General features: G+C 44.3%; 1 protein-coding gene across 2 annotated transcripts in view; it reads left to right on the top strand.

Moving 5' to 3' along the window:
* The window catches only part of SGSM2 (small G protein signaling modulator 2), a 464,929-nt gene that overhangs the window by 396,306 nt on the left and 43,515 nt on the right, over window positions 1-25,108 (top strand). Inside the window, exons 9-14 of one of the 2 annotated variants that reach the window (XM_069761288.1) lie at window positions 1,198-1,265; window positions 2,302-2,465; window positions 3,411-3,540; window positions 11,087-11,221; window positions 20,754-20,907; window positions 23,835-23,899. In XM_069761288.1, coding sequence (XP_069617389.1) covers window positions 1,198-1,265; window positions 2,302-2,465; window positions 3,411-3,540; window positions 11,087-11,221; window positions 20,754-20,907; window positions 23,835-23,899 — 716 coding nt within the window. The remainder of the gene's footprint in view (window positions 1-1,197; window positions 1,266-2,301; window positions 2,466-3,410; window positions 3,541-11,086; window positions 11,222-20,753; window positions 20,908-23,834; window positions 23,900-25,108) is intronic. The other variant, XM_069761289.1, reaches the window with a different exon arrangement.

Genomic DNA, 25,108 nt, shown 5'->3' with positions numbered 1-25,108 from the left:
GGATTTTACGTGATATACAAACCGTAAGTAGCAAGTATTTGTGAAGTGTAAAGGAAATAATACGGGGTATTCTAATTATTTAAAAAATATAAATTTGAAAATTGTGACGTGCATTTCTATTCAGCCCTCCTGAGTCAATGCTTTGTAGGAGCACCTTTCGCTGCAATTACTGCTGTGAGTCTTTTGGGGTCTGTCTCTGCCAGTTTTGCACATCTAGAAGATGAGTTATTTGCCCATTCTTCTTTTCAGCCTCGCTCTAGCTCAGTGACATTGGATGAAGATGTCTGAGAGCAGCAATTTTCAAGTCTTGCCACAGATTCTCAATGGGATTTAGGTCTAGATCAGTTTTCCCAAACTCCAGTTCTCAAGGACTCTAACTGTGCATGTTTTCAGGATTTCCTTACTATTGCACAGATGATGGAATAATTGTCAAGGTAGCAGAAATTTCCACGGGTTCTCCCACCTGTGCACAACCAATGAAATCCTAAAAACGTGATCTGTTGGGGGGCCATGAGAACTAGAGTTTGGGAAACACTGGTCAAGACTGTGACTGGTCCATTCTTACACGTGAATATGGTTTGCTCTAAACCATCCATTGTAGCTCTGGCAGTATGTTTAGGGTCTTTGTCTTGTGAGAAGATGAGTCTACACCTTAGTCTCAAGTCTTTAGCAGCCTCTAAGCAGATTTTCCTTCAGGACTTCTCTGTATTTAGCTCCATCCATCTTCCCACCAAATCTGACTAGCTTCTCTGTCTCTGCTGAAGAAAAGCATCCCCTCACCATGATGATGTTGCCAGTATGTTTAACAGTGGGTATGGTGTTTAGAGAGTGATGTGCAGTGTTAGTTTTCCGCCACACATAGCATTCTGAATTTAGCTCCAAAATTTCTACTTTGGTCTAATCTGAGCAGTGCACCTTCTTCCTACATAGCTTTTTGCAAACTGCCAACAGAACTTCTTATGGCTTGCTTTCAACAATGGCATTCCAATTGCCACTCTTCCATAAAGTGTGCACACCACAGCAACAAAACGACAGGGATATCCCAGCATCAAATCTCTCTCTGAAAATGAATGGGAGAAGTAGTGGGTCATTCATATGCTGCCCCAAGAAAAGCCACTGAGGGATTATGGTGATCATTATTATTTTAACTATTTATTTACAAGATCTAACAACATTTTTTTTTGTTTCTTCTTGCAGTGTTTTTTGGGACTATGCCCTGATAGTGCCAATAAGTCAAATAGTCTGTATCCATTGTCACCAGCAGCGTAAGTATAAAGCATCACACTATGGTGTCAATTTACCTTACCTCACCTATATAACAATAAAAGTCTCAACTGTTCATAACCAACTACTATTTTAGGTAGGAAAAATGCTATGATGTTATCTGATGTTTAATATTAAAATGAAGTTTGTACATTAAAGATGTTGGCCATTACTCTTATCTTTATTATCTATCAATATCTGATTGGTGGGAGTGAGACACCCAGCACTCCTGTCAATCAGCTGTTGGAGGCTGCCAGAAATTTTCAGATTCTACAAGAATGTGAGGTGATGGGGAATATGCTGCTGACCATCACCCATCATTAACAGTTTGCACTACCCTAACATTAGATTTTGTTAGGTTTGTGAGTCGTATCACCAATAGGCCATCCCTGACATTTATTTGACTGTTTTAGAGTCCCAGGTCACCGCTCGGTGACCTCGCTAGGCGGTTGCACGAGTAGGTAGATTATAGCGTCATAGTCGTTACTTCCGTTCCCACTGAGTAAAGCAGTGCAGTGGTCCTGGTTGGTCATGACTTGGTGTGTGTGAGTTAACTTCTTTAGGTTGTTGGAAAAGCATTCCATCTAAATTTGTCAGTAAAAGTTCATCTGGCAAGTTTGATATTGTCTGCTTTACTTGTCCACAGCTTTGCTGTATCTTGGGAAGCCCACCCCGGTACACGGTCTACAAAAACACAGCAGCTCCGTCATTTCTATGGTGATTGCGGCCCGTTCCTGCAGATCTACCCCTTGTTCAAATACATAGGGGATGTTTCTGTAGTACCTGGCCACCGTCACTGTAATTTTGACTAAGCTACTGTGTTCTGGCTGCATCTGAGACCTTCCAGCCCTCTCCGATATTAGCTGATCTGGGGTGCCAGGCGTTACACCCCCACCGATCAGATATTGATAGCCTATCCTAACGATGTCTAGACCATCAATAAAAAAGTAGTGGCCAATCTTTTTAAGCTTCATGCATATATCATTCACTTTTAGCAATTGTTGGTTTACACTCTGTACTTTTTGATTTCACATGCAGCAGAGAGTAGAGGGGTCCTTGTTCTAGTCAGCCAGGATGGTATTCAGAGACCTCCACTTCACTTTCCTCCTGGAGGTCATCTTCTTGCTTTCCTATCCTGTCTCGAGAATGGTCTTCTACCGAGAGGACAATTAGAGCCTCCACTATGGTCCCAAAGGGGTAAGGTAGGTTTAAGACATTTTGCTTACATTTTTTCCTCTTTTTTTCAGTACTTATTCGTATTACAGTATATAATCCGTGAGTGGAAACTATTGACACTTGTATGTAGCAAAACCGTACACACTAGACTGCTTCTGCCTGGTAGTATGCATCTTGCATACATCACCGTCTTTGCCAGCGCTTCCTCAGTGCAGAGTGCGTGCCCTCGGAGGATTGAGACGTCTGCAGTCACACAAATTGACTCCACATTTGCATTTTAGACTGGACAACCCCTTTAAGTGCTTTTTGCTTGTATCTCTACCCAACTTCCTTAGATATCAATAGAGCGGGCTAACGCAATTATAGGCAAGTATATGAATACAGGCTCACTACAGTCCAAAACGCGTAAGGTTTATATGCATTTCTTCTCCTTTTCTTCTTGTTTTTTTACTATATTATTTTAATGAAGTAACATTTGCCTCTAAAATTGAATTCGTAGATAGATTACATTAAAGTTGCCTTTTACCCTCGCACTGAAAGTGGTCAGTCATGTATAATCTCCTCTTTGGCACCTTCGATTTACTTTCCTCTGCTTTCTCTGGTGGGATGGATTGGCATTCTGGTCCTTTTGCATCAGTTGCAGTGGCCAGTTGCGTAACTTGAAGCTCGTGGACCCCAGTTCAAAATCTACAACAGGGACCCCAACTCTCACAGGTCTTTATTAATAATTGACTTCACATATGGGCCAAAGGGACCATTTGAACACCTTAAGCTCTATGGCCCAGGTGTGGCTGTAGCCTTTGCTCCTACCCTTGGCAGTGGCAAAAGGAGCAGCGGTAAGTGTCACAGTACAAGAAATGCATTGAACGCGTAAGTTGTCAGTATGAAGGGTTGCTATCAATTGAATTTTTTTTTAAACTTTAAAGGAATATAGCAATATCTGTAAATTGATTGTTCTGACTCTATTTTAGGGAAAAGTATTTCCAAAACTAAGAAAAAGAAATAGCTCTAACAAGTCTGTAGACTTTGACGACGTTGTTGAAGAAGTAACCACAGATTATGTCTTCAGGATCATATATGCTGGACACAAACTTGACAACAGTAAGTAAAACTGCAACCTGTTATGTATCTGTAATTGTGCTCCCAGGGTAGTAAATGCAATCCATTCCTCTTCATTGATGTATAATATTGCTCCTGAGGCCATATTATAAAACTGTACTCTGCGCCATGAATTCTGCCAAGAAAATGTGAGCTCATTAGTATAATAAATCTAAATAATAGGTATAATTGCAGATTCTTATTAATACATTTTCCTGTATGATGAAAAATGTAGTAATATCTGCCCTATTCATTCATTTAGAAGAAATAAAATGTTCCTGATAACACGATATATCGCACTATAATTGATTCTGTTTCCAAGGCTAATCTCCAAGCACCCGCCTGAGCCAGAACAGACAAGCCTTCAATAATGGTTTACGGCAGTAAGTCTTCCCACTGTGTTTATAGCATCTAAAGGATTTTCCAATACATTCCCAGTATAGCGTTTCCAGGAATAATCTCAGACTGTAATGACCGTGCCATCTTATACCACAGCTCGCATTTACTGACAATACATAGATGCATAATTCATGTCATATATGTGCGATGCTGGATCGGTACAAACCACCAGGGCCATTTCCCAACATCTTTTACTTTATGACCAGACAGGATTAGTCGGGTTAACGAGAACTTCATTATTTCCTTTGCGTGTAATTCTTAGAATGGAAGACAATTGTTAAATTAAGAAAAACTGTCTATCATTGATTGGTCATGTATTTCTAATTATCCTGTAGAAAGAGTTTGCCAATGTGGCTGTGGTCTGCTCTCCTGCCTTTTCTCCTGATAGATACACATGCTCAGCTCTGGAACTGATTCCCAAGCATTGGGGCATGCCTGATGAAAAATAACTACATATATATGTGTATACACTTATTTATACTGAGAAATACAGTATATATATATATATATATATATATATATATATATATATATATATATATATACAGTACAGACCAAAAGTTTGGACACACCTCATTTAAAGATTTTTCTGTATTTTCATGACTATGAAGATTGTACATTCACACTGAAGGCATCTAAACTATGAATTAACACATGTGGAATTATATACTTAACAAAAAAAGTGTGAAACAACTGAAAATATGTCTTAAATTCTAGGTTCTTCAAAGTAGCCACCTTTTGCTTTGATGACTGCATTGCACACTCTTGGCATTCTCTTGATGAGCTTCAAGAGGTAGTCACTGGGAATGGTTTTCACTTCACAGGTGTGCCCTGTCAGGTTTAATAAGTGGGATTTCTTGCCTTATAAATGGGGTTGGGACCATCAGTTGTGTTGAGCAGAAGTCTGGTGGATACACAGCTGATAGTCCTAATGAATAGACTGTTAGAATTTGTATTATGGCAAGACAAAGTTGTTTCACACTTTTTTGTTAAGTATATAATTCCACATGTGTTAATTCATAGTTTTGAGGCCTTCAGTGTGAATGTACAATTTTCATAGTCATGAAAATACAGAAAAATCTTTAAATGAGAAGGTGTGTCCAAACTTTTGGTCTGTACTGTATTTCAATGCATTTTTCCATTCTTCAAGAGCAACCTCTTTTTGAGGCTGGTTGCTGGATAGAGAGTGATGCTCAGCTTGTTTCTTTAGCATTCACTATAGATGTTCATTTGGGTTTAGATCAGATCAGGAGACACTTGGCCACTGAATCACTTTCATCTTGCTCTCCAGAAATGCATAATCATTATGTTGGAAAAATTCACATGTACCAAGAGTGATGGCAGCATCTTCTCTTTCAATATAGAGCAGTACATCTGTGAATTCATGATGCAATTCATTGATGGTATCTCCCCGACACCAGCAGCCCCGCATAAGGACACTGCCACCACAATGTTTTACTGTAGGCACCATGAATTTTTCTTTGTACTCTTCACCTTTGTGTCGCCATACAGCTTAGAAGCCATCAGTTCCTAAATGATTTATCTTGGTCTTATTACTCCAGAACTCCAGAGTACAGACTCCCAGCAGTCTTCATATTTTTCAGCATGGGCCCTGGCAAATTGTAGGTGGGTTTTTTTGTGCATGGGCTTCCTTTGTGGATGACACCTATGCATGCCAATCCTCTGCTGTATTTCATCATGGGAAAATCTCACCCGTTTGGATTTTTATTTCTTTATCTTCCTCATCAGAAGAAGCTCCACTTTAGGTGTTAACTTCCATGACTGACCTGGACATCTCTGTGAGATGGTTGCAGTTCCATCTTTGTTAAATTGTTTTATCATTTTTGCTACAGCATTCTGGCTGATAAGTAAAGCTTTGCTGATGTTCTTGCAGCCTTCACCTTTCTTGTGTAAATAAATTATTTCCTTTCTCAGGACTTGTGATATCTCTCTTCCATGTGTTGCCGTTGCTGACAGCATGAAATAGGAAGGGGTCTTTTATAGTTTACTGTCTGCTAGACCCCTGTTTAATCATTAGACTTACCTGTGGTTGAATTCTTGTTATTACAATAGAATTTTGTAGTCTAAGCTTTAGCTTTGCTCCTAAGACCATGCAACGCTATCACCATAGAAGTAAAGGGCAAGATAGTACTATGTATATCAAGAACCCTACATGCGCTCTAAAAATGTTATTCCTTTAGACAGCACAAAAAAAGCAGGACAAAAGGAATACAATTTTCTTGTACATTTTTGGCTCACAGATGGACGATATCTGCTGGAGAGGTATCATCATTTATATACATTGTACTATCTGGCCCTTTACTGCTGTGACGCTATCTTTCCTTAGCACCTTATTGCACAGGAGTGTTTCCAGACCAATAGGGTAACATCAGTTGACTGTTTTTGATGATGCCATTGGTATTTGCGACAGCATGTACACCACGACAGTAATGAATTACATACTTATCTACAGGACTTTCATTCAGGTGAGATGAGGTCTCTTGATTTTAATATATCCACTTGGTATTACTGCTAATAGATTTTAGCAGCTTTATGCACATTATACACATTATCTTTATAAATATTATAACTTTCTCATATTTATAATGTTATTATATGATCAAGCAATATTATACAGTTGTGCACAAAAGTTTACTTACTCCAGCAGATTTTGCTTTCTTTTTTTCAGAGAATATGAATGATAGCACCAACATTTTTTCTCCACTCATGGTCAGTGGTCGGCAAAGCAAGCAACCACAAAAGAAAGGTGCAAAGAAGTCCAAAGAATAATAATAAACAAATCTTTATTAAATATATAAATATAGCAACACAAGGGATACAACAATAGTGGGTAAAAAGATGCAAACATCATGTACAGTACGCATGGAGCGAACACGCACCACACATCAGCAGCCAGGCAGAGCGCATGGAAGGTAAAAGGTACTCCTAGGTACTACATGCTCCATATAGAAGCTACTCAGTATATTATATATGTGACCGGAGCCCATAACCAGACAATAGAAGAGTGATATATAAGTATAAATAGTATCCAGAAAGCGCCTTACCAGTTGCAGACGTGGGGAGCGCGCCGACTCCAAACCCACCCCGACGCGCGATTCGGAGATGTACTTCCTGGTTGGGTGAAGCCATTTATTGTCAAACTACTTTCTCTTTTTAAATCACTCTGGGGAGATCTCAAGTGTGCAGGTCATGCTAGACAGGAATTTACAGGAACTGGAAGTTTTTTGCCAAGAAAAGTGGGCAGCTTTACCATCTAAGAAAATAAAGAACCTCATCCACAACTACCACAAAAGACTTCAAGCGGTCATTGATGTTCGAGGGGGCAATACGTGGTATTAAGAAATGGGGTATGTGAACTTTTGATCAGGGTCATTTGGATGTTTTGGGTTCTCATTATGATTTAAAAAGAGAAAACACAGTAGTTTGACAATAAATGGCTTCACCCAAAAACTCACCATGAGTAGAGAAAACGTTTTGGTGTTATCATTCATATTCTCTGAAAAAAGGCCAAGAAAGCAAAAATTCTGCATGGGTATGTAAACTTTTGAGCACAATTGTATATACTGTGAGTGCTAAAATATAGTTTTATTGATACTTTCTTAAACAGAACCTGTCATCAGGTTTTTCCCATATAAAGTATAGCCACCACCTTTAGGGCCATTTTATTGCATACTGAAATGCTGTAAAGTTCCCAATCCAGTCTCCAGATTCCAAAAAATAGCATTTAGTATACTTACAGATGGGAGGGTCCGGTCCAATGGATATCTGTGATCTTGTTCCGGCGCCTCTTCTCTTCTTTGGATTGCCGTCCTCCTTCCTTGCGTCACGTGGATAATGCATCCTACATCATCCACACATTGTCCTTCATCGCGCTTCTGCGCAGGAGCATTTTTCTGTGCCCTGCCGAGGGCAGAGCATGGTACTGTTATGCGCATGCGCTGGGAAAGGCCAAAGAGCGCCTATTACCCAGAACTAAAGCCAACACATGCGCACTACAGTTCTTTGCTCTGCCCTCGGCAGGGCAGAGAGAAATGCGTCTGCGCAGGAATGTGATGGAGTGGAGGATGCTGTGTGGATGACCTAGGATGCGTCATCCACATGAAACAGGGAAGGAGGACAGTGATCGTAAGAAGAGAGGAGTCCAGATACCTCCATTACTATATACCTCCCAGTCTGTAAGTATAATAAAAGCTATTTTTTGGGATCTGCAGACTGGATTGGAGACTTTTTTACAGCATTCCAGTATGCCCTAATGGTGGTGACTGTACTTTATATGGGAAAAACCTGGTGACCGATTCCCTTTAAGTAGAGAAATCTAAAGATAAAGGCCATGCTCTCTTTCAACCTAAAATGCTTGAAGTGATATATAATAGGCACAGATCACTTACTAAATATTGACTTCCATAATGTTTCTTGATGCGATAACCTGTAGTAAAGGACGTGCTGTAAGCTTATCTATCCAACTGACACCTTTACAGTAATAACCGCAGTCAGCTATGAATGTAAAGACAAATTCCTTTCCCATAGGCTGCAATCATTTTACAGAAACATTCAATTACTCTGCTGACGGAAGCCGACTGACCTGGCCTACTGCCATCTTACGATATTATTAGGTCTCACATGAGAGGAGCAACCTTGACAAGAAAGTTCTGTATTCCAGGGAAGGAGCCCACAGGTCAAGATTAAGTGGAATTAGCGCCTGTCAGGAAGCGTCTAGTGCCGATATAATGCACCATCTCCTATAGCCACGGCTATTAACCTTGTCCTAGTGTATGCTCTGCACGTTGCCTTGTAGGTTGGGATCATAAACAGAATGGAGCTGCTAATGTCTGAGTGTCAGGAATCCCAGTCTTACATTACGTTTAGCCTTTACAGTTTATATGAGATATGAGACATTTTATTTAGTGTTCTTCTATTAATCCAATATTTTTTTTGCGACTTGCCTAAAGCGAAGAGTTGCGGTTTTTATGTTTATTTTTAAGAATGGACCATAAATGATGAGGCTAGTGTATAATTATTACGTACAAATTACAACTAACATAGTTCTCTGATATACTGCTATAGTGTACATTATATTCACTGGGTACAATAGACCAAAGCTTAGACCCCAAATTTTACCATGCTATGAAATAATGTTAATGTTCAAATATTACCTAGTAATAATCCCTATATCCTATGTCTCGTTAGCTTCACCTTTTTTGGAAGCTTTATTTCGAGGGAATCTGTCACCAGAGTTTTTGACATCTAATCTGAGATGAGCATATTATAGAGACAGATACTGATTCCAGCAATGTGTCACTTATTGGGCTTCTTGTAGATTTGATAAAATCACTGTTTTATCAGCAGGAGATTATCATTAGAGGAAAAGTAGACCTGCTGCCAGGTAGTCTCCTGTTCTGTGTAACCCTGCTTCCACCACTGATTGGCAGCTTTCTGCCTATGCACAATGTACACAGAAAGCTGCCAATCAGTGGTGTGGGCGGGATTATACAGAGCTTAGCATTCAGAGCACTGCTAGATCTCCAGTAGGGAAAACAGTGATTTTATAAAAACTGCAGCAAGCAGCCGAATAAGTGACACATTTCTGGAATCAGGGTCTTTGCCTCTACATGATGCTGCTCTCTGATGGGGCAGCGAAAACTTGGTGACAGATTCCTTCTAAATGATGGCAGAATAGTGATGGGGAACATGTATGAAACTGTCTAAAATAAAAACTATATTTGCTTTCTGTAGGAACCAATCACAGGGGAGCTTTGATCTGAGCTTTGATTGGTCGCTGAGGGCAAAAAAAGTTTTGGATTGAGGCTGAGTTCACATGACTGTTCTGTTGGTCTCTTTCGTTTTAGGAACAGACAGAATAAGTGATCTGCTGCGTCAGTTGTGCAAATGGAAGTAGAGAGACCCCTTGATTATTATGGGTTCCGTCTAGATATCGTTTTTTTTAGAATGGAAGAAAGTTTTGAATACAGGAATTGTTTTCCATTCTTGAAACAGACCCCATAGTAATCAATCCTGCCCCTCTGCTTCCTTTTTGCATAGCTGATGCCGCAGATCACAGCGCGTTGGTGCGTCTATTCCTAAAATGGGCTAGAGAACAGAATGCCCGTATAGATGAGTGATCAGAACCTTGGGGCTCATTCAGACGTCGGTGATTTTTCATGCGTTTCATGAGTGTTTTTGATCAGAGTGCCATCAGAGGTTGGTTGGTGGGTCAGTTTTTGCAATCAGAGTTTGGTCAGAGTTTCATCAGTTTTTCTCAGAAAAAAAATACCCGATGGAGGTTTCTCCAGCTTCACCTATGAAAAATTTAACGCAAAATGGACCGCATGGATGGCATGAGAGGGCGGTCCGATTTTTTTCACAGATCCATAGACTTGCATTGGAGAGTTTGATCCAACACTCGGGTCAATATCACACATATCCGTGCTTTTTTGCGAACGACTTGGTCCAATGAAAACATCAGACGTGTGAACTACCCCATAGACTATCATAGGTACGACGCTATCAGTGAAAAACACGAACAGCACATGTGCAAGAAAAACTTACATATGAATGAGCCCTTAGACAGTTTCATAAATCCCCCTATTGTGTGTAACTCTGTCTTCCAACTTAGGTACCCCAACTAATATTTCACTGCCTTCCCTGCCAGGAATGTCTATTACTGCCATATTTAACCAGAATTGGAATGTGAAGCCTCTGAGTCCCAATACAAAAAAAAAACGTAGCAAGTCCTCCACAACCATATGTGTCTGCTTTTTTTTTGGCAAAGAGGACTTTAGGGTCCCTCAGGCTCAGTCTTTATAACCTTATAACCTGTGTGAAGCCCCCTCTCCACTTCCCTACTATGAATGTACTAGACAGCCCTTGGATGGAGTCACGTGGTGCATCTGTGGCTGTGGTAATGGTGAAGCTTTACCTCCCCCGGTCCACACATTGCCAGGTAGGAATTGTGACCACTATGACGCTACAGTGTTGTTGATTGTTGTGTTACTACAAGTGGTAAAGTCATAGACGCCATAATGAGGAAACTTTGATTGAAGAAATATGTCATGTTAAACTGATAAACCCTAAAAGATGTGTTCTTTTTTTTCCACTTCTTCTTTTCCTTACTGTTATTTCGTTAAAGCAGTCACTATTAACTACCACCACTTAGCTGCCAGTCGTTCCGTCTCTGTTGATGATGACGAGGAAGAAGAAGATAGGCTTCACGCCATGCTTTCCATGATCTCCTCTCGGAACCTCACAGCTCCTAAAATGATGAAAGGTTTTTATCTTTCTTCCCTCCTAAACCTCCCCACATCTTGCTATGAAGAGGCAATGTTCCCCATTCAAAACACAACTGTGGTGGCATTATCGGGCACACAGAACATAATGTGTCACTGCACAGCCATGATGGTTTCGTCTGCACTGCTAATACTGCATTACAGGGTATATCAGGAAATATGTCAGCAGGTTTTTGAGATCTAATGTGAGAGCAACATGATCAAGAGGAAGAGAGCCTGATTTCAGCAATGCATCACTTACTGGACTGCTTGGTGCAGTTTAGGTAGAATCCCTGTATTATCTGTTGTAGATGTAGCAGTGCTCTGAATGCTGAGCTCTGTATAACCCCGCCCACACCACTGATTGGCAGTTTTACTTTACATTATCAGCCAGCTGTCAATCAGTGATAGGGCGAGTTTACACCGATTATCCTGACTCGTCTGCACATGACACCTAGTCTTCTATAACCTATTGATAATATCCTGCTGGTAAAACACTGATTATTGAAACTATAGCACACACCTTAATAAGTGATGCATTCCTGGAATCAGGGTCTCTTCCCCCTACGTTATGCTGTTCTCAGATTAAATCGCAATATCCTGCTGACAAATTCAATTTACCAGTTTGACTGGTTTTTTTTGTATATAGGAAAAATATATTGATGACATCCTGTTTGGGTGTGTCCTTTACCACATATAGTTTATATATACCAGTACTCTAAAAGTGGCGTAACTGTTAGGGTGTTACTGACGTTGTGCTGATTCTAAGTTGGAGCATATATTGTATCCAAGAGCTGCATTCATAATGCTGCTGGTTATTGAAGTCCATATCCTATGAACAGGGACAACCATCAATTGGCTGAACCCATTAAAATGCATTACATTTTGAGTGAGTTAGTTTTTACTAGGTCACTGTACAGCATCGGGTATTAACATTGCCCTGAAGGCAAGTCATCAGAGCTTGCTGTGAGCCATGAAAGAATGCCTGCGGATTTCTATTCTGAAGCATGTAGAATTATAAAGCGATAGTCCTAGGGGAAAACACGTGCAGGACGTATTGTGGACTGTGCTGCCTGCAAAAATCAGACAGTCAATGTGTTTTGCACATGGATACACGGTCCTGGGAAACAGAATGACGTGCACAAACCAAACATTTTAATGGGTCTATGTGTGTAAGTGTCTCTGGTACGGGTGGAAACTGTCACTCCACATACTGGAGACACTGAGGTGTGAAGGAGGTAAGGGTCCTGCTCCTGGCTGGATCTGATGCACTGTTTGTCAATGCATCGGCAGTTTACCTCAGTCTTGGGCCCAGTGCTCTGACTCTGTCAGCTCTTGGCTGTTGGCTCACAGCTCCCCTGCCTGTCACCTGGTTGCAGTGTGTTCAGTGGCATCGGCACTTCTTAGTGCTATTTATTGTCCTCAGACACATTTGTTGGAATTTTCATCACTTACAGGCAGCACAGGAGCCAGTAGCTGATAGAATAACTCTGGGAAGTGCCGATGTCACTGTGCACAGAGGAACCAGCTGACGGGGGAGAAGGAGAGTGCCGATGTCACTGTGCACAGAGGAACCAGCTGACCGGGGAGAAGGAGCGTGCCGATGTCACTGTGCACAGAGGAACCAGCTGATGGGGAAGAAGGAGCGTGCCGATGTCACTGTGCACAGAGGAACCAGCTGACGGGGGAGAAGGAGAGTGCCGATGTCACTGTGCACAGAGGAACCAGCTGACCGGGGAAGAAGGAGAGTGCCGATGTCACTGTGCACAGAGGAACCAGCTGACCGGGGAGAAGGAGAGTGCCGATGTCACTGTGCACAGAGGAACCAGCTGATGGGGAAGAAGGAGAGTGCCGATGTCACTGTGCACAGAGGAACCAGCTGATGGGGAAGAAGGAGAGTGCCGATGTCACTGTGCACAGAGGAACCAGCTGACGGGGGAGAAGGAGAGTGCCGATGTCACTGTGCACAGAGGAACCAGCTGACCGGGGAGAAGGAGAGTGCCGATGTCACTGTGCACAGAGGAACCAGCTGACCGGGGAGAAGGAGCATGCCGATGTCACTGTGCACAGAGGAACCAGCTGATGGGGAAGAAGGAGAGTGCCGATGTCACTGTGCACAGAGGAACCAGCTGATGGGGAAGAAGGAGAGTGCCGATGTCACTGTGCACAGAGGAACCAGCTGACCGGGGAAGAAGGAGAGTGCCGATGTCACTGTGCACAGAGGAACCAGCTGACCGGGGAGAAGGAGCGTGCCAATGTCACTGTGCACAGAGGAACCAGCTGACGGGGGAGAAGGAGCATGCCGATGTCACTGTGCACAGAGGAACCAGCTGACGGGGGAGAAGGAGCGTGCCGATGTCACTGTGCACAGAGGAACCAGCTGACGGCGGAGAAGGAGCATGCCGATGTCACTGTGCACAGAGGAACCAGCTGACCGGGGAGAAGGAGCATGCCGATGTCACTGTGCACAGAGGAACCAGCTGACGGCGGAGAAGGAGCATGCCGATGTCACTGTGCACAGAGGAACCAGCTGACGGGGGAGAAGGAGAGTGCCGATGTCACTGTGCACAGAGGAACCAGCTGACGGGGCAGAAGGAGCATGTCGATGTCACTGTGCACAGAGGAACCAGCTGACGGGGCAGAAGGAGCGTGCCGATGTCACTGTGCACAGAGGAACCAGCTGACCGGGGAGAAGGAGAGTGCCGATGTCACTGTGCACAGAGGAACCAGCTGACGGGGGAGAAGGAGAGTGCCGATGTCACTGTGCACAGAGGAACCAGCTGACCGGGGAGAAGGAGAGTGCCGATGTCACTGTGCACAGAGGAACCAGCTGACCGGGGAGAAGGAGCATGCCGATGTCACTGTGCACAGAGGAACCAGCTGACGGGGCAGAAGGAGCGTGCCGATGTCACTGTGCACAGAGGAACCAGCTGACGGGGGAGAAGGAGCATGCCGATGTCACTGTGCACAGAGGAACCAGCTGACGGGGGAGAAGGAGCATGCCGATGTCACTGTGCACAGAGGAACCAGCTGACCGGGGAGAAGGAGCATGCCGATGTCACTGTGCACAGAGGAACCAGCTGACGGGGCAGAAGGAGCGTGCCGATGTCACTGTGCACAGAGGAACCAGCTGACCGGGGAGAAGGAGAGTGCCGATGTTGCTGTGCACAGAGGAACCAGCTGATGGGGAAGAAGGAGCGTGCCGATGTCACTGTGCACAGAGGAACCAGCTGACCGGGGAGAAGGAGCGTGCCGATGTCACTGTGCACAGAGGAACCAGCTGACCGGGGAGAAGGAGAGTGCCGATGTCACTGTGCACAGAGGAACCAGCTGACCGGGGAGAAGGAGCGTGCCGATGTCACTGTGCACAGAGGAACCAGCTGACCGGGGAGAAGGAGAGTGCCGATGTCACTGTGCACAGAGGAACCAGCTGACGGGGAAGAAGGAGCATGCCGATGTCACTGTGCACAGAGGAACCAGCTGACCGGGGAGAAGGAGAGTGCCGATGTCACTGTGCACAGAGGAACCAGCTGACCGGGGAGAAGGAGAGTGCCGATGTCACTGTGCACAGAGGAACCAGCTGACCGGGGAGAAGGAGAGTGCCGATGTCACTGTGCACAGAGGAACCAGCTGACCGGGGAGAAGGAGCGTGCCGATGTCACTGTGCACAGAGGAACCAGCTGACCGGGGAGAAGGAGAGTGCCGATGTCACTGTGCACAGAGGAACCAGCTGACCGGGGAGAAGGAGAGTGCTGATGTCACTGTGCACAGAGGAACCAGCTGACGGGGAAGAAGGAGCATGCCGATGTCACTGTGCACAGAGGAACCAGCTGACCGGGGAGAAGGAGAGTGCCGATGTCACTGTGCACAGAGGAACCAGCTGACCGGGGAGAAGGAGAGTGCCGATGTCACTGTGCACAGAGGAACCAGCTGACCGGGGAGAAGGAGCATGCCGATGTCACTGTGCACAGAGGAACCAGCTGACCGGGGAGAAGGAGAGTGCCGATGTTGCTGTGCACTGAGGAACCAGCTGACCGGGGAGAAGGAGCATGCCGATGTCACTGTGCACAGAGGAACCAGCTGACCGGGGAGAAGGAGCATGCCGATGTCACTGTGCACAGAGGAACCAGCTGACGGGGCAGAAGGAGCGTGCCGATGTCGCTGTGCACAGAGGAACCAGCTGACGGGGGAGAAGGAGCATGCCGATGTCACTGTGCACAGAGGAACCAGCTGACGGGGGAGAAGGAGCATGCCGATGTCACTGTGCACAGAGGAACCAGCTGACGGGGGAGAAGGAGCATGCCGATGTCACTGTGCACAGAGGAACCAGCTGACCGGGGAGAAGGAGAGTGCCGATGTCACTGTGCACAGAGGAACCAGCTGACCGGGGAGAAGGAGAGTGCCGATGTCACTGTGCACAGAGGAACCAGCTGACGGGGGAGAAGGAGCATGCCGATGTCACTGTGCACAGAGGAACCAGCTGACGGGGGAGAAGGAGCATGCCGATGTCACTGTGCACAGAGGAACCAGCTGACGGGGGAGAAGGAGCATGCCGATGTCACTGTGCACAGAGGAACCAGCTGACGGGGAAGAAGGAGAGTGCCGATGTCACTGTGCACAGAGGAACCAGCTGACCGGGGAGAAGGAGAGTGCCGATGTCACTGTGCACAGAGGAACCAGCTGACCGGGGAGAAGGAGAGTGCCGATGTTGCTGTGCACTGAGGAACCAGCTGACCGGGGAGAAGGAGCATGCCGATGTCACTGTGCACAGAGGAACCAGCTGACCGGGGAGAAGGAGCATGCCGATGTCACTGTGCACAGAGGAACCAGCTGACGGGGCAGAAGGAGCATGCCGATGTCGCTGTGCACAGAGGAACCAGCTGACGGGGGAGAAGGAGCATGCCGATGTCGCTGTGCACAGAGGAACCAGCTGACGGGGGAGAAGGAGCATGCCGATGTCACTGTGCACAGAGGAACCAGCTGACGGGGGAGAAGGAGCATGCCGATGTCACTGTGCACAGAGGAACCAGCTGACGGGGGAGAAGGAGCATGCCGATGTCACTGTGCACAGAGGAACCAGCTGACCGGGGAGAAGGAGAGTGCCGATGTCACTGTGCACAGAGGAACCAGCTGACGGGGGAGAAGGAGCATGCCGATGTCACTGTGCACAGAGGAACCAGCTGACGGGGGAGAAGGAGCATGCCGATGTCACTGTGCACAGAGGAACCAGCTGACGGGGGAGAAGGAGCATGCCGAGGTCACTGTGCATGGAGGAACCAGCTGACGGGGGAGAAGGAGCATGCCGAGGTCACTGTGCATGGAGGAACCAGCTGACGGGGGAGAAGGAGCGTGCCGATGTCACTGTGCACAGAGGAACCAGCTGACGGGGAAGAAGGAGCATGCCGATGTCACTGTGCACAGAGGAACCAGCTGACGGCGGAGAAGGAGAGTGCCGATGTCACTGTGCACGGAGGAACCAGCTGACGGGGGAGAAGGAGCATGCCGATGTCACTGTGCACGGAGGAACCAGCTGACGGGGGAGAAGGAGCGTGCCGATGTCACTGTGCACGGAGGAACCAGCTGACGGCAGAAGGAGCATGCCGATGTCACTGTGCACAGAGGAACCAGCTGACGGGGGAGAAGGAGCGTGCCGAAGTCACTGTGCACAGAGGAACCAGCTGACGGCAGAAGGAGCATGCCGATGTCACTGTGCACGGAGGAACCAGCTGACCGGGGAGAAGGAGCGTGCCGATGTCACTGTGCACAGAGGAACCAGCTGACGGGGGAGAAGGAGCGTGCCGATGTCACTGTGCACAGAGGAACCAGCTGACCGGGGAGAAGGAGCGTGCCGATGTCACTGTGCACGGAGGAACCAGCTGACGGGGGAGAAGGAGCGTGCCGATGTCACTGTGCACAGAGGAACCAGCTGACCGGGGAGAAGGAGCGTGCCGATGTCACTGTGCACAGTGGAACCAGCTGACGGGGGAGAAGGAGCGTGCCGATGTCACTGTGCACAGAGGAACCAGCTGACCGGGGAGAAGGAGCGTGCCGATGTCACTGTGCACGGAGGAACCAGCTGACGGCGGAGAAGGAGCATGCCGATGTCACTGTGCACAGAGGAACCAGCTGACGGGGGAGAAGGAGCGTGCCGATGTCACTGTGCACGGAGGAACCAGCTGACGGCAGAAGGAGCATGCCGATGTCACTGTGCACGGAGGAACCAGCTGACGGGGGAGAAGGAGCGTGCCGAAGTCACTGTGCACAGAGGAACCAGCTGACGGCAGAAGGAGCATGCCGATGTCACTGTGCACGGAGGAACCAGCTGACCGGGGAGAAGGAGCGTGCCGATGTCACTGTGCACAGAGGAACCAGCTGACCGGGGAGAAGGAGAGTGCCGATGTCACTGTGCACAGAGGAACCAGCTGACGGCAGAAGGAGCATGCCGAAGTCACTGTGCACATAGGAACCAGAAAACTCAGCAGCTGCACATAGTCTTAGCGTATGTTCACACTAAGTTTTTTGGGGCAGAAACTGAACTGAAACTATCCAAATCAAAACTCCTCAAAAACTTGGACTTTTTGCTCCAAAAACTTAGCAAAAAGACTCCTCGTGCACATACCCTTTCACTTGGCCACCGGCGCAGCCGCTTCAGTAAAATGCTGGTGATTAGTTTGCTGAGGCAGCTTCTCAGGCAGTTTTGCCATTATTCTTGCGGCGGCTGGCGGCTTCTGCATGGAAAAGACGTTGTATGAACATAGCCACAGTGTCAAGACACCGTCGGAGCTGCCGAGGTTTTCCTAGGCGAAGCCAATTCCAGCGGAAAAAAAATGTGGTCTTTCTTTTTCAAGGTCTTACCGTTGTTTTCCGTGGCAGCTCTACTGCCAGCGTATTTTTCTGTAATTTAAACTGTGAAAGTTACTTCTTTTTACTGCTTCACAATTTCCAAACCATAATGCGGTTAAAAGAAGTAAAAAAGGATAGAACATATGCACAGCTGTGTCATTTTTGCACTTTTTGTGGCAGTTTTGCAGCACCAGACATAAGCTCTGTGTGCACATACCCTTAGGGTCAGTGATCATAGCGTAAAGGTAAAAATCAACTTTAAATATAGCTATTGCTACAAGAACACATGTAGATCAGAAGTGAGATTTCCGTTCAGCCTTTTTTGTTTTTCTAGTATTAAGAATTTTTCATTGCTCTAATGCAATTTGCGCTGACCGGGCAGACTAAACCAACCAATGTCTGAGTTTGTTACCTCTAGTTTGTGTTTTTTAATCATGAGCTTTAAATACAAATTAAACCATTTAAACAGAATACCATAAAAAATAAACCCATAGCAGCGATGATATAATCTAATCCACGTAGTTTTTTTGTGTTATGTGCAGTAATAGAAGCGATACCTGGGATATTTGCGATGCAAACATTGTGTCCTGCCTCCCGATAATGACATCACTGTTGTTACAGGGTTTGCTTGCCCTTGTCTGCTGGTGTTTGCAACATGCTCGACCTTTGCATGTGGCCAATTTTGCAGCTACCCAAACGATTGATGAATGGTACAAAATAATGAGGATGCTGTTCACTTCTAATTCTTCAACGACTTCGGTACCTTTCATCTGGATCTTTAGGTTCTGTGGGGTTCTGATTTTCCATTTTGTAATCTTTTATTTCTACAAATAATTTCATCTTTTCCATGTTTTTTTTTAATCATGATTTTTTTTTTTAATTTGGGCCCGTGAAAAATCTATTAATTAATGGTAATATTTTAATCCAAACAATCGTGGCAAATGCGGGGGCAATCTAACTACTTTTATACATTTTATTGCTATAGAATAAAATGCAATACAATTTTGGCCATCCAGCTCCCTCCCTGAAGAATTAAGGTGAAGAGCATTTTTTCATTAAAATTTGGCTTTCCTTAGCAGTTTTTATTCATATATTTCTTTTTATAAATGTTGGCATGTTCTCGTATTGCTGTGAGTTTATTTTACCTACGTATGCAATACCCCTTCCCCTCTGACAAAAAATAAATAAAAAATACCTGCCAGTGGTGAATGTTGATTTTTAGAGATTTTCCAACATCCTAAATTTTTCAAAGTATAATACAGTAATTAATTATGTAACACTGGCAGAGCTTAAGGCACAAAGGGTGAAGGGGTGACTTCTTTTCTTCCTACATCTATATATTGCTTTTGCTCCCCATGATCGATGCCGGTAACCAAATCTTCTCATTGCACCCTGATTTGATGCATGAACCACCTACATCCCCCTTACTGTCATGTTTCTTCTGCACATGTGCTGGTTTTGATTTTTATCATTTGCTTGTGGTGAGGTCTGAAATCTAAATCTCTTACCATGACCTCCTTCCCGAAATAAATGGCCTCTACTTCTATTTGTACATTATGCTATTAATACCCCCCCACACTATGGCGGCAAAATGTTTGGTTATATGGTTTATGTTGGTGACTTAGTTCATCTCATGGGGAGAGCTGAAAGGCCTTTATTATTAAAAATATGTTTTATATATGTAAATGTGTCAAAAAATAAGTGTTCTCATTGCTTTAATGACCATAGTTACATAATATCTCATTACTCATTCACAACATACCAAATAGATTGACAAACTTAAAGTGCAGCTTTAGTGACTCCCAAAACGAATGCAAATAGCATTCATAATAGTGAATATTGAAATTGGTATCAAAATATAAAAAGTTTACAGTTAGATACAAACTGTTTGACGTGGTACATGCCCGCCAACTTTTAGTCAGGGTGGGTGCTCTGTGCCTCTATCTACGAGGGTGTAAGGTGGCCGTAAAGGTGAGATTCAACCAGCGACTGACTCTTCTGTTATAGCCATAAACTTGTGTTCCTAGTTTGTAAATGTTTACTTAAATGAGAAGGAAATGGAAAGAAGTGTCTACCCAACGCCTCGGACGTGTTAACATCCAACATCTCCTACCCTCTTACTATACCCTTCTATCATGGGTCAGCTAGGAGGAACCATGTATACGAGTTTGACTTACAATCCGGACAAATTCTCATGTATATGGCCAGCACAAAGAAGTTTTTGGAATTTACAAAAATTTAGCCAAGATCATGGAATGGATTAAATAAAATAAGACTATAATCAATTCTTCAATTTCCCCCCCGCCACTGTAGTGGTCACTGATCGACATTTGCTAATAGGACATATGGACCGGAGTTGTCTTTATAAGACTACCCCTCTAATAATCATGAAAATAGCCATGAATAGTAGAAAATTATTACTCAGCCAAGCATTTACCGTCCTATTTCTTAGGATCACTCCTTCCACCCACCCAAAAAACTACACTGTTCTCTCGGCAACACTCATATATTACGATACAGTGCGGCTTAGTCACGTTCGCCTGCGCTGAACAGAGAGATGAGTTAATGACATGTACAAATGGCAGATACATCATTACTGAATGTAAGCTCGTGTTCAATAACCAGGAGCATTTCTGAGCATTACTTGTATTGGTTCACTCTGTCCTCTGATTGATTGATATGTCCCTCCAGACTCCGGAGACGTAATAGAGATGCAAGGATTTGGTGCTAATCTTTTGCCCTGGCAGCTTAATGAGTATTGCAGTCAGGGATCATCGTGTCTGTCCTGCTCCACGGGAAGCTCTCCGTATGATATTTCCAGCTGCTGTACCTGTGCCCATGACAGGTAAGCCCCGTCCTTATTACTTGACATTTATGATGCTTTTTGTTTGGATATTCATTGGAAAAATGTATGAATTTAGGACGTCACAGACAGTATATAGCCAACATTTTTGGAAACTTTTTTTTTTACCAAACCAGGGCTTCTCACAAAGAACACACCTGTCCAAATTCTTTCTACTGGGAGCACGTCAGACAGACCCAGATGATGTCCAAGCCTCTCCATCTGTGGTGGAAGCCCATGCTCAAGTTAAAAAATATCTCTCAATTTTCCATTTTCAGCTTCCTGAGCCCACAATAAGATAAACCAGAGATTTCCACAGTCATAGAAAGGCGGTGCAGCCCATGATTACTTGTAGGAAACCTACCTGCTTGCTCCTCGCCAACAACTAGGAGGCCAGTCTCACAGTTTGAGAAATAATTAACGTTGATTACACATGACTAAAGTTGTTTAGTTTTCTGCTTTATGTTACTTTAAAAAATTAAAGGTCGTACTGTAACTATTTCTTATTTCCTTTGTAAGTGGTATGGCATTAATCTAAGTAACAGGCTACAGCTTCATTAGGGCTCATGTTCCCATTTTTTTGTATGGAAGAATAGCACCTGACACAGCCCGTGCAAAGGGTTTTTCTGAGATTTGTAAAAAGAAAAAGAAAAATCTTCACAAAGTGATTCCTATGCTTAATCAAACAACCCTTGACTATTTTTTTTTCTAAAGAAACTAATTACAACATTCACATTGCCCGTTTTACGACATCCTCCTACAGTTTTCAATGGGTGCTCTTAACCTTCCATTCCCATGAATATTTGCTAGGTCTTAACTATTACCTAGCCCCACTCTTTGAATGGTATACTCCCTTCGTCATCTCATCACCTCTGACACAATCGCGTCCATAGCTCATATTGCATGAACTCCCATAAACAGGATCACTCACTCGGCCAAGTGCTCCTGTGTTCTCTATGAGAGTCGCCGCTAAACATGTCTGGTGGCGGCTTATCTCCAAGAGAACAAAGGAATCATCAGTCCGTAAGTGAACAGAACAAACCAGGTGATTATCTCCTCTGACAGTAAATTGTCCTTGGCTCCCGTACACATTAGATTGTCAGCCGAACCTGGTTATATTGGTGGATTTGGCCAACATTAGTCTAAGGCCGGAGTCACACTACAGCGAGATACGGCCGAGTCTTGCAAGTTAAAACCAAGCTCTGGCACCGGCACTCCGGAGCGGAGCGTGCGGCTCCGTGTATGCTATGCGGCTGCACGCTCCGCTCTGGAGTGCCGATACCAGAGCTTGGTTTTAACCAGCGAGACTCGGCCGTATCTCGCTGTGTGTGATCCCGGCCTAATGTGTATAGCGGCCTTTAGTCTAATTAGTTTGTTCCTTGGGGGTGCTTGAATTCGAGCCAGAGGAAGCATTTGGGAACAATCTTTGATGATCCCAGAAGACAGACACCCATAAAAGAATGTCTTTAGTGACATCCTATATACTGGCCTGTCTTTTTTTGCTCAATTACTACATGACTGGTATACAGGACATCACTAGAGCCAAAGTTACCAGTGCATCAAGCACTATGTTACTGGCGGCTGTTTGTTTTTTTCCAACAAACACTATTTTAACTGTAAGTAATTTACAGAGTTAAAGGGACACTGTCACCTGAATTTGGAGGGAACAATCTTCAGCCATGGAGGCGGGGTTTTTGGGTTTTTGATTCACCCTTTCCTTACCCGCTGGCTGCATGCTGGCTGCAATATTGGATTGAAGTTCATTCTCTGTCCTCCATAGTACACGCCTGCGCAAGGCAAGATTGTCTTGTACAGTCATGTACTACGGAGGACAGAGAATGAACTTCAATCCAATATTGCAGCCAGCATGCAGCCAGCGGGTAAGGAAAGGGTGAATCAAAAACCCCAAAACCCCGCCTCCATGGCTGAAGATTGTTCCCTCCAAATTCAGGTGACAGTGTCCCTTTAAATACTGAGCTTTTAAATGGCATCCGAGTGCTGCCCAATTTTTCCATGGACCCATAAACTTGCATTGCAAATTGTGATCCGAAACTCGGATGAATATCAGACATGTCTCTGCGATTTTGGGTGGACCACTTGTACCGCAAAAAAGATCGGACACGTGAACCGCGGCATTGTCTATACTTGGTATGAGTTTTATCCGTGAAAACCAGACGTCTGAATGAGCCCCAATTTATATGGCTTTAAGATCCTGCCCCACTGCTCTGTCTGCAAGTGGAAGAGCAAGAACGAGATGTCCCACACCTTGCCCCCAATTAGGGGGAAACGAAGACCGCACCTGTCCCTGTGCTCTGTTACATCATGTCACTTAGAATCAACAAAAAAATATTAATTTATAAAGTTAACGATATTGTATATGTGCAACGATGCAAATTATTATTCCCGTGTGGAGTTTGATTTTAAGAATAATTATCATAAGTAAATTCCAAAGAAAAAGGTCACATTCATGGTCGTCAGTAATCATTTTCATCTGTTTAATATCATTTCAAGGGTTTATTTGCTCCAAGTGCTGTGATTCTGGCTGTAGTTTACTTCATATGTTATAAATAGCAGAACAACATATCTTTCCTCGATAAAAGGGAAGTGTTGTGCTGGGGTCTTATGTAAATCACAGTAGCTTTGGTGATTGTCAGATATCTTAAAGGGAGTGTCCAGGACCAGCACATTGATGACCTACAGCATGCCAGGCCCCGAGTGATCTCATATTGATGATCTATTCTATGGCTAGGTTGTCGATATGTCTGTCCCGGACCACCCCTTTTACAGAATCATAGCACTTGATGCCATCAATACAGTTTTTTGCTCCTATTACATCTAAAACATTCAGATGTGTGTAACCCTTTGTGTGTACGTAGTTGGCATATCATATACGGCTCATTTTTCAATTTATTTTCTTTTTTTCCCCACAGAACACCGCTAAAATTATTGTGTGAAAACATGAAAAGACAGATTGTTTCCAGAGCTTTCTATGGATGTAAGTCAATACCCTTTTTCCCTCATACACCTTTCCATGAATGTAGAGTGACGCTCATGGTAACACAAAACCCATACAATACATTAAATAAAAGACAACACACAATATTGTGGAAGAAAATGGCCCTGATGTTTATTTAGACTTTATAATAGACTTTATACTAATGCAATAAATTAATAGCTAAAATAGTAATAGAATAAACCTCAAATAATCCAATCCAGCCAGAGAGCTGGATCACGACAATAAGGAATAATAAATGTTGGAGGAGGGAGGGTAGGATCTTCTTTTCTTCCTATGAGGTGAATGGCACAACTGACCAAAAACCAGACCTTTCATACATAAAATCTTCCCGTTTTTTTTATGAAGCAGCCAATCAAAATCCATAAAAAGTGCGGCAAAAGCAACTGGCCAGAACTGGTATAAACCTGCTCGTGACTTACATAGCTTACTGAACTGACCTTTTGTTCCTGCCATGACATCCATAAATGAAAATACCAACACAAACCAGGGCAAAACCTATTAAATAACGTCTGTGTTACCATGAGACCCCCCCCCCATATTTCTTTTCGGAGGGGGGGCTACCATTCCTTGAGTATTATGGCGGATACATGTAATGGTTGCACCGCTTGGTACATCACACAGCACACTGCCCTTATATTCGTCATGAAGTTTTACCTTGCTTCGTTGTTTGCTTCATATTATTGCCTGCTGCAATATGAAATTTTCCAATTAACCACATAGTGATCAATAACGTAAAGATAAGTATGTAAAACAATCCGTGAAGAAAAGAGTAGTCAACCCGATTGAGACAGGAGTCTGTCAGAAGTCAATGCCGTTAAGTCCAAGCACTGTGCATCTGTGTCAGCCCTGTCTGAAAGAGTCATTGTCATTTTAATTTTTATTACATAAATCAATAGTACATATCAAAATAAGCAACTTTGTCATATATCTTATCAGAGTAATCTGCAACGTTCTCCTCCAGGACTGATTCTTCGCTGTCAATTCATGGGTAAAATCTGTATTCGGTGAAGACAGATTTTCCCATTACAGAGATAGGAGATGGCAGTTGGTGCTCATAGAGTTCTATGAAGAGAGGAGGAGGGAGGAGACACAGGCTGACACATTCTGCTGCAAGTTCTGAAACAACAGTTACACTTTGTTTAACCATAGATTTAAAGTGTAAAAAAGAAAAAGTGTCATTTCAGGAGA

This window comes from Ranitomeya imitator, chromosome 3, assembly GCF_032444005.1.
Source record: "Ranitomeya imitator isolate aRanImi1 chromosome 3, aRanImi1.pri, whole genome shotgun sequence".
Taxonomy (NCBI): Eukaryota; Metazoa; Chordata; class Amphibia; order Anura; family Dendrobatidae; genus Ranitomeya; species Ranitomeya imitator.
The sequence above is the reverse complement of the archived record's forward strand: the minus strand, read 5'-3'. Positions and strand labels throughout refer to the sequence as shown.